General features: G+C 35.2%; 1 protein-coding gene across 1 annotated transcript in view; it reads left to right on the top strand.

Annotated features, from left to right (window-relative positions):
* The first annotated feature begins 2,682 nt into the window (after positions 1-2,682).
* LOC129263622 (2-hydroxyacyl-CoA lyase 2-like) overlaps positions 2,683-13,977 on the top strand; it is a 28,174-nt gene continuing 16,879 nt past the window's right edge. The window contains exons 1-5 of the mRNA XM_064100607.1: positions 2,683-2,706; positions 3,740-3,898; positions 5,657-5,827; positions 7,459-7,597; positions 11,670-11,781. Coding sequence (XP_063956677.1) covers positions 2,683-2,706; positions 3,740-3,898; positions 5,657-5,827; positions 7,459-7,597; positions 11,670-11,781 — 605 coding nt within the window. The remainder of the gene's footprint in view (positions 2,707-3,739; positions 3,899-5,656; positions 5,828-7,458; positions 7,598-11,669; positions 11,782-13,977) is intronic.

The following is a 13,977-nucleotide window of genomic DNA, read 5'->3' as shown; positions in this document are numbered from 1 at the left end:
CCAATATTGAAATGCAAATATGTGGTCAATTTTATGGTGAAGAAATATTGTATACTTGTTATTTAAGTCTTTTACTTTAAAAGTCACACCAGAAGAGCTTGTTATTGACTTTTAAAAGGTATACAGGTGTAGTTCACAAGGAATAGCCTACTATATGAAATTATGAAGGAAGTTGCATTCCCATCGTGCAAAAAAAATTACTATGAAATTGTTTTGTACATATGCACTTACCAAGTACCTAATTGTTTGTATCAGACAATTTTTTGTTTGGTTTTCGGGGGGGGGGGGGGGGTGGTAGAGGGTACTTTTCCCAACCTATTGCCTAAATCTGCAACATTCTTTAAGCTTAACATTGTGATGAAGGGGATTTCCAGGGTCCCTTTTTGTCTCACCTGCATAGCAGAGTGAGACTATAGGCGCCGCTTTTCCGACGGCGACGGCGGCGGCGGCATCAACACCAAATCTTAACCTGAGGTTAAGTTTTTGAAATGACAGCATAACTTAGAAAGTATATGGACCTAGTTCATGAAACTTGGCCATAAGGTTAATCAAGTATTACTGAACATCCTGCCTGAGTTTCATGTCACATGACCAAGGTCAAAGGTCATTTAGGGTCAATGAACTTAGACCATGTTGGGGGAATCAACATCAAAATCTTAACCTAAGGTTAAGTTTTTGAAATGTCATCATAACTTAGAAAATGTATGGACCTAGTTCATGGAACTTATACATAAGGTTAATCAAGTATCACTGAACATCCTGCATGAGTTTCACATCACATGACCAAGGTCAAAGGTCATTTAGGGTCAATGAACTTTGGCCGAATTGGGGGTATCTGTTGAATTACCATCATAACTTTGAAAGTTTATGGATCTGATTCATGAAACTTGGACATAATAGTAATCAAGTATTACTAAACATCCTGTGCAAGTTTCAGGTCACATGATCAAGGTCAAAGGTCATTTAGGGTCAATGAACTTTGGCCAAATTGGGGTATTTGTTGAATTACAGCCATAAATTTGAAAGTGTGTTGGTCTAGTTCATAAAACTTGGACATAATAGTAATCAAGTATCACTGAACATCCTGTGCGAGTTTCAGGTCACATGATCAAGGTCAAAGGTCATGTAAGGTCAAAGAACTTTGGCCACGTTGGGGGTATTTGTTGAATCGCCATCATATCTCTATAAGTGTATTGGTCTAGTTCATAAAACGTGGAAATAAGAGTAACCAAGTATCACTGAACATCTTGTGCGAGTTATAGTAGTTTTCAAAATCAGCACTGCTGCTATATTGAATCGTGTAATGCAGGTGAGACGGCCAGAGGCATTCCACTTGTTTACTTTCTAGGATTCTTTTGAGCATTGCCTCGCTAAAAGTAATTTCCTGGTTTTTATACAGGTCTGTTAGTAGTGTGATACTATTTTGTTTTGGGTTTACAAGTATAGATGAAAAGTGAAATTTGACAGTTGTGATCGATGTTGCATGGATCTACTAAAACTGTTTTTTTTTTCTAATTTACAAATAGTTCAGTTTCAGTTTAGAAGCTGGAATTTATTTTTTGTTGACAGCTTAAAAAAGAAATTAGCAAAGAAAATGATTAAACAAATTATGATGAGAATTGAAATCCGACAGATATGAACAAGCATTGCTTGCACTGACCAGAATAGAAATCAATAAAACTACATGGCTGCATTAGATTCGGGGGAGGGGTTCGTGTAGCCTAGGGGATGAGACCCTTATTCATTTTGCCTTTTTTGAGGGGAGGGGGAGGTTGGAGAAGGAAAAGGTTTAAAAAGTCAATATAAAACTGATGAATATATTATGGGTGTATAGTCAGAAAAATCCATGTGTACAGTCAATGCAATATTAAATTACTATAGGAAAACATGTAGCTGCTATGACCCCCCCCCCCCCGAGTAAGTAAAACATACATTTCTTATCTTTTGATAATTAAAAATGTGAAGTATTATGAAACTTTTATGATTTTAAAAAGCCTTACATATAAGTACCTACTAAGAAAATTATGCCTTTGAAAATCATATAGCACTGGTAAATGTTAATGTGTTTTGTCAGTTACCTACAAGTAATGATAAAAATGTTCAAACCAAAGAAAGGAATTAAGAAAAAGAAAGAGTTTTTTCATTGAAATGTTCCTAGAAACTTGGGTATACTTCCACATCAAGCTCACTTTCATGTGAAGCCCTGCACAGAAGATACAATGCAATGATTCCACACATTTGACTTCCATGTGTTATCTCTATGGCAAATTCAGTGTAATGTCAGTCACTGTAATGTCAGTTACCAGCATGGTTGTGGAAAAATTATCATAGCCCCCAAAAGACAAAAACGAATTGTTTAATATTTTGACACATCTTAACCTAGTAACAGAGGTATATTTAGCCTACATATTCAAATTATCTACTCAGGGACATGAGATGCCTCAATTTTAATGAACACCCTGAAATTGCATGTCCTTTTGCGTAATGTCAGTTACCGACACATTTTTGCTTGCTGATGCGTAAAAAAATGTGGTTACATAGGAAAACTTAGTATCAGAGTATACAGCAAGGTTCACTTTATTAACTCTATCAAAAGCAAACTCCCATCATTTGTTGTTTTTAGAGATACACACCATGAAAGGTGTGAAAACATTGTGCCGTGTAATGTCAGTTACCGTGAAAATGCCCAAATGGTATTACAACATGGTACATGTAGTAGTATGAATATTGTAAACTTTTAGCAATGAAGTGTGGATATCACATTTTTTTTTGCATGAATTAAGAATTCTAAGGGGCACGGACATTTCTTAAATGAAAGGGAAGGTGGTGCTCACTTTAGGTACTTCAGTCCAAGGCCATTAAAAAAGGGCATCAATTAAAAGGGCATCAATTAAAAGGGCATCAATTAAAAGGGCATTAATTAAAAGGGCACTTATTTTGGCCTAAATGTAAGTCTACAAATATTTGGATAGGCATCAAGGCTATTTTGAGGGCAATGGCGGCCATAACCTTGTATGGCCTTCAAAGATTACTTTGCGTGCTTGTAAATGGTGGCCTTCATGTGTAGTGTAAGTGTTCAAATATTCAAGTGTTCAAGTATAAGTGTAATTATTCAAATATTTGCAAAAATGCTTTGGGCAAAGGACACTATTAAATATTTTTTAAATTTTTGTTTATCCTCATTAGATTGATTTTTAAACTGTTCAAGTTTGATGAGGATAGAAGGACCAAAAACGAAGATTTACTTTAAATACATTTCTCTTGCAATATAACCTAAAACCCTGTAAGGACCGGGGGGCATGATGGTCCCCCGTGCTTTATTTCGGAAGTGCGAAAGATAATGCCGCGAAATGTTTCTTTGAAGTCTCGTGCAATTTTTAAGACCACATTCAAGCTGTACGGGTATAGCATCGCGACGTCATGTGACTTATTAAAGAGACAGCATGCCGAAAATGGCTCATTTGTGTGCAAAGTCTATTAAAGGGAGATGAAATGAAAAGGGTGACTATATTTCATTCTAATTGGTCTGCTTAATTAATTTAGGGTTTACTTTAGTTGTTAAAGGGTCTGTAATAATTTCCATTCGTTTGGAAAAAAATCAGGGTAAGATAAAATTTGGATTCTAGAAAAATAAAAGTATATTTCTTTTGGCATTTGGCTTTTTAGATGAGTGTGAGTAAGATAGTAGTTGCTTGACTCAAGGTAGTGATTTCATGTATTTTGACATTTTAACTTGCAGGTGGATAAGACAAGCAAGCGTACAGGAGGAGAGTTAGTGGCTGAGACACTGAAGGCTCATGGAGTCAAGTTTCTTTTCACGCTTTGTGGTGGTCACATATCGCCTGTCAATGTTTCTGCTGAGAAACTTGGTATAAGGGTTATAGACACTAGACATGAGGTAAGTCTATTTATGATAATAAAACTTCTTCAAATTGTTCATTCTTATTATTTGTAACAACAAAAAGAGGACAACAAAAATATGTATGAAAAATAATTAATAAGCCTCCTTACAATTAAATATTTTAGACCATCAGCTCAAAACCTAGCAGTCACAAATCCTGAATGACATTTTTATCAACAGTGGGTCTCAACACAAGATTACCATAATACTCAAGTAATTCACAGAAAATGATATGCACTGTATTTATAAGCTAAAAAACCCCCAACAAAAAAGGAAACCCGTTTTTGTCTCACCTGCATAGCAGAGTGAGACTATAGGCGCCGCTTTTCCGACGGCGACGGCGGCGGCGTCAACACCAAATCTTAACGTAAGGTTAAGTTTTTTAAATGACAGCATAACTTAGAAAGTATATGGACCTAGTTCATGAAACTTGGAGATAAGGTTAATCAAGTATCACTGAACATCCTGCATGAGTTTCACGTCACATGACCAAAGTCAAAGGTCATTTAGGGTCAATGAACTTTGGCCAATTTGGGGTTATCTGTTGAATTACCATCATAACTTTGAAAGTTAATGGAACTGATTCATGAAACTTAAACATAATAGTAATCAAGTATAAGTGAACATCCTGTGCAAGTTTCAGGTCACATGATCAAGGTCAAAGGTCATTTAGGGTCAATGAACTTTGGCCAAATTGGGGGTATTTGTTGAATTACCATCATAACTTTGAAAGTATGTTGGTCTAGTTCATAAAACTTGGACATAAGAGTAATCAAGTATCACTGAACATCCTGTGCGCATTTTAGGTCACATGACAAAGGTCAATGAACTTTGGCCATAATGGGGGTATCTGTTGAATTACCATCATAACTTTGAAAGTTTATGGCTCTGACTCGTGAAACTTGGACATAAGAGTAATCAAGTATCACTGAACATCCGAACATCCTGTGCGAGTTTCAGGTCACATGATCAAGGTCAAAGGTCATGTAAGGTCAATGAACTTTGGCCACGTTGGGGATATTTGTTGAATTACCATCATATCTATGTAAGTGTATTGGTCTAGTTCATAAAACTTGGAAATAAGAGTAACCAAGTATCACTGAACATCTTGTGCGAGTTATAGTAGTTTTCAAAGTCAGCACTGCTGCTATATTGAATCGCGTGATGCAGGTGAGACCGCCAGAGGCATTCCACTTGTTAGAGATAGATTTCACAATTATTAAATACATGTATGCTTTTACTATAAATTTTATACTCTTGGCAAGATTGGAATCTCATCTCTAATTTGAAAACAACAGCTTAGCAAATTGTTCAAGCATGGCTGATATAAACAATAAATATTGAGACATATCAGAAGCGATTTGTGTAGAAACTCATGTGTGAATTTGAATCCACTCTCTTTTCAGGGATTAGTTAGAGAATCTTAACAAAGAATACAAAAGAAATGCTAATGAGCCAATCGTTGAATAATCACGATCGTCGTATCACAAACCAATCTTGTCAAATTTTTGTGCGCAACCTGGTTTTGACGTTAAAATTTCAAACTCATCTTGCTCATTAATGCGTGAAGTGTTCGTCTCAAATTAGGTATCAAAATAAAGAGAAATGATTGAATTATAAGATTAAATGTAAATGATATCATAATTCATTTGCCTGTGAAGAATAAAAACATGGGAATCTCAGTTTCCTTTTTTCTGGGACGCACTGTATATGGATAACTTTGTAGTGCTCTTCTAATACTACCTGTATGATTAGGCGACGGCAGTGTTTGCAGCTGATGCTGTAGCTAGACTATCTGGGGTAATTGGAGCTGCTATTGTTACGGCAGGACCAGGTCTTACTAATACTATCACAGCAGTCAAGAATGCACAGATGGCAGAATCCCCTCTTCTCTTAATGGGAGGAGCCGCAGGTACATTATTAAAGGTGAGTTATGGGTGAATTCATTCTTCTTAGGAGGGGTGAATGCTATCAAAAAAATAAATAAAGCTAGTGATAAATACGTCAAGAAATTATTCCAAAATTTGATGCTTGCACAAACCCTTTATTATTATATTTATTAACATTTATTAACAAGGTGGATATGTGCGCAATATAAATACCCTATATTATTATTATTATTATTATTTATTAATGAAGAAATATGTTACTTTTTCCAAAGTGGGTAATGTGAAAGATCATTTGCTCAGGGAGAGATGTATTCTTAATGATGTCAAGAGAAAATGATTTAACTGTACATAGCCATATGACATTGCATGAGACATCAAAATAATAAAACTATGATATTCACTGATTCTTTTATTTGATGGATGTGCTAAATCTTCATAGAACTTACTTGGCATCATGGCCAACTTCTTCTTTTGAATTAATGATAAAGAGCTCATTGATAAACCTACTGATCTAAAAAGAGATTTCAATATTATTTGCTCAAATTGGTTTTAGGTGATATCTTGACATTAGAAGCATTGAATACTGAGTATGGTTCAAAGGTTCTCATACAATCTGTGTTCTGTTTGTGTGAACAGATAGAGAATAGATTAAATACAATTGAGGATTTGATCTTTGAACTTTCAGTGTTGACCAAGACCAAGTGATCAATGTATCACCAGACTTATCTTGCAGTTCATGGTTTTCTGATGAATATAGTAGGAGTTATTATTTTGATTTTTTTTTTTTTTTTTTTGGGGGGGGTAATCTTTTTTTTTTTGGGGGGGTAATATGGATATTATACTGTATTACGCTTTCAGTACCAACACTAGCCTGTAATATAGGCCAGCAAATGCCCGTGTCCTTGTTTGTGCCATCATTACAGTCTTGAATAGCAGTTTAACATAACATTGAAATCATAGATTAAACTTAATCAAATATTTAAAGAACATTTTATTATTTGTATAAATTTGTTTTTGATCTTCAAATCAGCATCAATTTGGATGTTATACCCTCTTTCACAGTTTGAAAAAAAGTGTTATGAACAATAGCAAGACTTAATGAAATTAAAATTGGACTATTTTGCATGAGTTCGAGATCAATTGCTCTTAATCATTAAAATTAAAACATAATGATAAATTTATCACTTTTGGCTACATGTACATATTAAAAGATCTGTGCATAAAATCACGTTTTTGTGCTAGTTTGGGTCTGACATGCACTTGCAAAGTGTTTCGAAAATTGGAACCACGTATTCCCACGTTCGCGAATTTGGTCTTAAAACTTGCATGAGACTTGAAGGAAAGAGGTCTTGAAATATTGCAGTGTGAACTTTTCATGTTTCACATTTATCACAAAAATATGTTCAAGGAGTTGTTATGGTTTCATGAAGAAGCATTAATGCTCTCTTAATAATCAGGTATTAAAGTTACTTGGCTATGAGATGCCATTCATTCATGTATACATGACATCACAATTTACAAGTAAGGCTATACATTTCTATTTCAACATTGAATAGATTTTATGATAGTTTGGTGAGGTATTTTTATTTGAAGTATAGTTTATTTGCTCCTATGACATGCTGTATATTGTACTAATAATTTCTGTATACGCTATTTTTTCATTCATAGGGTCGTGGAGCACTCCAAGATATTGACCAAATGGCATTGTTCAAACCGCTATGCAAGATATGTATATCAATATCACAGATTAGAGATATCATACCAGCTATGAGAAGAGCAATACAGATAGCACAGTCTGGTACACCAGGTATGTTGGCACTCTGGTCTAAAGAATTGTCACAAACATCTTCATTTTATCAGCTCATGTGTCACTCAGATACTGGGAATAATAATTGAATTGGTTTTTTTTTTTGCTCTTGAAACATGAAAGAGCACTTTGAATGTAGGAAAAATTTGGCTTCCTGTGACCTACATGTAAGTTAAACTAGACTTCAGAATACAGGCCTTAACAGCTGTAGTCATATCCTTCAACTCCTCTATGTGATTTTGACGGAGCTGCAGCTAATATCTCTGCTATGAATGAATACTGTTATGCTAATGAAATTGATTGGTTTGATCCAGAGAGACTTCAATCAGCCGCTGCAGAGATCTCATCTTACTTTTAATAGTCAGGATTTTCTTATCTAAGATTTTATTGCATTTTTTAAAATAAAAAATATCACATAATCTTAGATCTTAGTCTTGCTGCATTAGACCTACATGTATGTATTGCCTCTGTAGGGGAAGGCGGGGTAAGTTGAGCTACTACCCCCAGGCCAATTTGAATTCAGACATTTTGATGGTGACATATTGATGACCCATTGCATAACATCTAACCCCACCACATTGTCTCTTCAACATTGAAACAGAAAATAGTTTTTCAGAGGGAAAAATATAAATTTCAGCCCAAAAAGTATGAATGTATCAAACAGATAAGTGCATTTTACCCACATTATTCATCTTTAAATATAATAAGGTAATGAGATGACAATATTGTTAGTCCAGGTACAGTCTTTTACATGATGAGTGAATATAAAGTAATATGTGGATGTGAAAATATCACATGAAGTTTTGACTGACGAGGGTAGGTTGAGCTAGCTAACATGGGGCAAATTGAGCCATGGTAATTCATATGGTAATAAAAACAAACACACCTTAAAAAGCAATCATATGCAGGCAGAAAGGAGAAAGTTCACAAGACAGAACTTGTTTTAGTATTTGTAGAGAACTGCCAAGTAAAAATACTTTTTAAATAAAAGTTATGCTGGTTTTTGCCCCATAGCCTTTTTACATATTTTTTTTTGTGGCTCAACTTACCCCATGGGTAGGGCAAGTTGAGCCATTTTACTTTTTTTTTCAAAGTGACGGTGCCTTTCAGTGTGGGGATAGAAAGTTACATATTGGTAAAAAAAATGTTTCCAAATAATGAAATTTTACGGCAAGGTACTTGTACAAGACTATTAGTCATATCGGTCCTAACATGCAAAAACACAAAATAATGGCTCAACTTACCCCGCCTTCCCCTACCATATTTAGTGTTTTAGCTAATGTTGTAAATCGGATCAAAAATCAGATCGAAAATCGGATCGGCAGTTAAGCTTCTAAAATCGAAATCGAATCGAAAATCGAATCGGCGATGTTTAAAAACAAAGGAATACATCAAAATATTGTTCGCGGTCGCGCGCATCTTCCTGACAAAGTCACAAAGACGAATGCATTGGAATGGAAGTCGCCAACATGCGCGATCGTTTGGAACATGTTTTAAAGCCAGGGGTTTTGAGGTGTTATTGCTTTAAAATAAACCGAGTGATTTTTATTAGAAAGATAAACGAAAGACGCATCTTCCGAGCGAAGGCGCAAAGGAAAATAAAATGAAAATATTTCTCATAGATCACAGGTTAATGAACGATCGGCAGGACATCTTTTAGAAGTATTTTTAGGTGCTAGCGATTTAGAATTATTGGAATGATCTCTTACGACGCATCATCTTAAAGTCGCAAGTGCAATTAAAATGAAGTAGAAGACGCAAGCACGCACGATGATTTGAAATATGTTATTAAAATGTTTTGGGTAGCTAGCGTTTTCAAATCAATTTGAAGTTTACGGCGGGGTCCGCTATCACCACGAGGTTGAAGAGAAGATGTCTATCATCATAAAGGGGGTAAGAGAGTAGCGCAGTGAGCTCCGTCGGTAATACGACCTTTCAAAGTTCACGGCGGCATCCGCTATCACCACGAGGTTGAAAATAAAATGTATATCATCATAAACGATGTAAGAGAGTAACGCAATAAGCTCCGTCAATAGTACAGTCTTTAAAAGTTTATGGCGGGGTCCGCTATCACCACGAGGTTGAAAATAAAATGTATATCATCATAAACGATGTAAGAGAGTAACGCAATAAGCTCCGTCAATAGTACAGTCTTTAAAAGTTTATGGCGGGGTCCGCTATCACCACGAGGTTGAAGAGAAGATTTATATCATTATAAAGGGGGTAAGAGAGTAGCGCAGTGAGCTCCGTCGGTAATACGACCTTTCAAAGTTCACGGTGGCATCCGCTATCACCACGAGGTTGAAAATAAGATGTATATCATCATAAACGATGTAAGAGAGTAACGCAGTGAGCTCCGTCGGTAATACGACCTTTCAAAGTTCACGGCGGCATCCGCTATCACCACGAGGTTGAAAATAAAATGTATATCATCATAAACGATGTAAGAGAGTAACGCAATAAGCTCCGTCAATAGTACAGTCTTTAAAAGTTTATGGCGGGGTCCGCTATCACCACGAGGTTGAAGAGAAGATTTATATCATTATAAACGGGGTTAGAGAGTAGCGCAGTGAGCTCCGTCGGTAATACGACCTTTCAAAGTTCACGGCGGCTTCCGCTATCACCACGAGGTTGAAAATAAAATGAATATCATCATAAACGATGTAAGAGAGCAACGCAATAAGCTCCGTCAATAGTACAGTCTTTAAAAGTTTATGGCGGGGTCCGCTATCACCACGAGGTTGAAGAGAAGATTTATATCATTATAAACGATGTAAGAGAGTAACGCAATGAGCTCCGTCAGTAGCACGATCTTTAAAAGTTCACGGCGGGGTCCGCTATCACCACGAGTTTGAAAATAAAATGTATATCATCATAAACGATGTAAGAGAGTAACGCAATAAGCTCCGTCAATAGTACAGTCTTTAAAAGTTTATGGCGGGGTCCGCTATCACCACGAGGTTGAAGAGAATATTTATATCATTTTAAAGGGGGTAAGAGAGTAGCGCAGTGAGCTCCGTCAGTAATACGACCTTTCAAAGTTCACGGCGGCATCCGCTATCACCACGAGGTTGAAAATAAAATGTATATAATCATAAACGATGTAAGAGAGTAACGCAGTGAGCTCCGTCGGTAATACGACCTTTCAAAGTTCACGGCGGCATCCGCTATCACCATGAGTTGGAAGAGAAGATATCTATCCTCTTAAACATCGCCATAGATAATACCGCGTCTTTCTCCCTGAATAATGCGACCTCTAAATAGCTAGCACCTCAAAAACAATCTTGAAATATGTTCTGAGCGATCACGCACCGTAACCAGATATACGCCGATTTTTTATTTTCGATTTTTTCCTTCAAGGGGCATGATCGAAGATCGGCAAGTGATTGCCGATTGTGGTGAAATCGAATGGAATCGGTTGCCGATTGCAAAATCGGTTACAAGCTTAGTTTTAGCTGCAGTCTCCACATTGATTACATGTAGCAGCTTTCTCCATTACTTACCTGATATTAATGATGTTGATTGTTGCCCACATGTCACTCTCACTCTTCATTCTGTAATTTATGAACTGCATCTCAATACTGCATGGAAGGTGCTATCAATATCTGTTAATGTCAAGTTTCTATCCTGCCAATGCTGTTGTCTATCAGCATCTCAGCATTAGCATAGTAGCTTTACACTAGCTGAGAATAAATGTATACACAGTATCGTCAGGTACATGTGGGCCCCGTCTTACAAAGAATTACAATTGATCCAATCAATCGTAACTCTATGGAAATCCATCAATGTCATAATTTTTTTCACAGGAAATTTTTACAGTGTACTTTGTAAACGAAGAGAAGCACAGGGAATTTTCAAGAAAACATTGACTGCATGAATATACATCATAGATAGAAAATATTTTGATTAAACATGCATAATAGATGTTGACCTTGCTGGCCGTCCATAGTAATCTTTTGTAAGACGGGCCTCAGAATATGAACAGGTACATGAATGTCAAGTGTGCATGTCCTTAATATTAAATCTGATTGTTACTCTGTTAATATTTTCTGCATTTCTAATTGTTTTACAGGGCCAGTTTTCATTGAGTTGCCTATTGATGTTCTGTATAGTTATGAACTAGTTTTGAGAGAAGTAGCAGCAAAGGGCAAACAATCAGGCTTTGTTAATAACATTATAAACTGGTAAGTTACTCGTTATCAGTCTCAGTTTGAGGCTTGGTCAATAAACATTGTAAACTGGTACATGTAAGTTACTCATTATAAGGCTTGGTTAATATAACATTGTAAACTGGTAAGTTACTAATTATCAGTCTCAGTTTAAGACTTGGTTAATATAACATTGTTAACTGTAAGTTACTCATCAGTCTCAGTTTAAGACTTTGTTAATAACATTGTAAACTGGTAAGTTACTCATAATATCAATCTCAGTTTAAGACTTGGTTAATAACATTGTAAACTGGTAAGTTACTCATTATCAGTCTCAGTTTAAGACTTTGTTAATAACATTGTAAACTGGTAAGTTACTCATAATATCAATCTCAGTTTAAGACTTGGTTAATAACATTGTAAACTGGTAAGTTACTCATTATCAGTCTCAGTTTAAGGCTTGGTTAATAACATTGTAAACTGGTAAGTTACTCATTATCAGTCTCAGTTTAAGGCTTGGTTAATAACATTGTAAACTGGTAAGTTACTCATTATCAGTCTCAGTTTAAGACTTGGTTAATAACATTGTAAACTGGTAAGTTACTCATTATCAGTCTCAGTTTAAGGCTTGGTTAATAACATTGTAAACTGGTAAGTTACTCATTATCAGTCTCAGTTTAAGGCTTGGTTAATAACATTGTAAACTGGTAAGTTACTCGTTATCAGTCTCAGTTTGAGGCTTGGTCAATAAACATTGTAAACTGGTACATGTAAGTTACTCATTATAAGGCTTGGTTAATATAACATTGTAAACTGGTAAGTTACTAATTATCAGTCTCAGTTTAAGACTTGGTTAATATAACATTGTTAACTGTAAGTTACTCATCAGTCTCAGTTTAAGACTTTGTTAATAACATTGTAAACTGGTAAGTTACTCATAATATCAATCTCAGTTTAAGACTTGGTTAATAACATTGTAAACTGGTAAGTTACTCATTATCAGTCTCAGTTTAAGACTTTGTTAATAACATTGTAAACTGGTAAGTTACTCATAATATCAATCTCAGTTTAAGACTTGGTTAATAACATTGTAAACTGGTAAGTTACTCATTATCAGTCTCAGTTTAAGGCTTGGTTAATAACATTGTAAACTGGTAAGTTACTCATTATCAGTCTCAGATTAAGGCTTGGTTAATAACATTGTAAACTGGTAAGTTACTCATTATCAGTCTCAGTTTAAGACTTGGTTAATAACATTGTAAACTGGTAAGTTACTCATTATCAGTCTCAGTTTAAGGCTTGGTTAATAACATTGTAAACTGGTAAGTTACTCATTATCAGTCTCAGTTTAAGGCTTGGTTAATAACATTGTAAACTGGTAAGTTACTCGTTATCAGTCTCAGTTTGAGGCTTGGTCAATAAACATTGTAAACTGGTACATGTAAGTTACTCATTATAAGGCTTGGTTAATATAACATTGTAAACTGGTAAGTTACTAATTATCAGTCTCAGTTTAAGACTTGGTTAATATAACATTGTTAACTGTAAGTTACTCATCAGTCTCAGTTTAAGACTTTGTTAATAACATTGTAAACTGGTAAGTTACTCATAATATCAATCTCAGTTTAAGACTTGGTTAATAACATTGTAAACTGGTAAGTTAATCATTATCAGTCTCAGTTTAAGGCTTGGTTAATAACATTGTAAACTGGTAAGTTACTCATAATATCAATCTCAGTTTAAGACTTGGTTAATAACATTGTAAACTGGTAAGTTACTCATTATCAGTCTCAGTTTAAGGCTTGGTTAATAACATTGTAAACTGGTAAGTTACTCATAATATCAATCTCAGTTTAAGACTTGGTTAATAACATTGTAAACTGGTAAGTTACTCATTATCAGTCTCAGTTTAAGGCTTGGTTAATAACATTGTAAACTGGTAAGTTACTCATTATCAGTCTCAGTTTGAGGCTTGGTCAATAAACATTGTAAACTGGTACATGTAAGTTACTCATTATAAGGCTTGGTTAATATAACATTGTAAACTGGTAAGTTACTAATTATCAGTCTCAGTTTAAGACTTGGTTAATATAACATTGTTAACTGTAAGTTACTCATCAGTCTCAGTTTAAGACTTTGTTAATAACATTGTAAACTGGTAAGTTACTCATAATATCAATCTCAGTTTAAGACTTGGTTAATAACATTGTAAACTGGTAAGTTACTCATTAT

Source organism: Lytechinus pictus, chromosome 6 (genome assembly GCF_037042905.1).
Source record: "Lytechinus pictus isolate F3 Inbred chromosome 6, Lp3.0, whole genome shotgun sequence".
NCBI lineage: Eukaryota > Metazoa > Echinodermata > Echinoidea > Temnopleuroida > Toxopneustidae > Lytechinus > Lytechinus pictus.
This window is presented reverse-complemented; position numbering and strand designations above follow the sequence as displayed.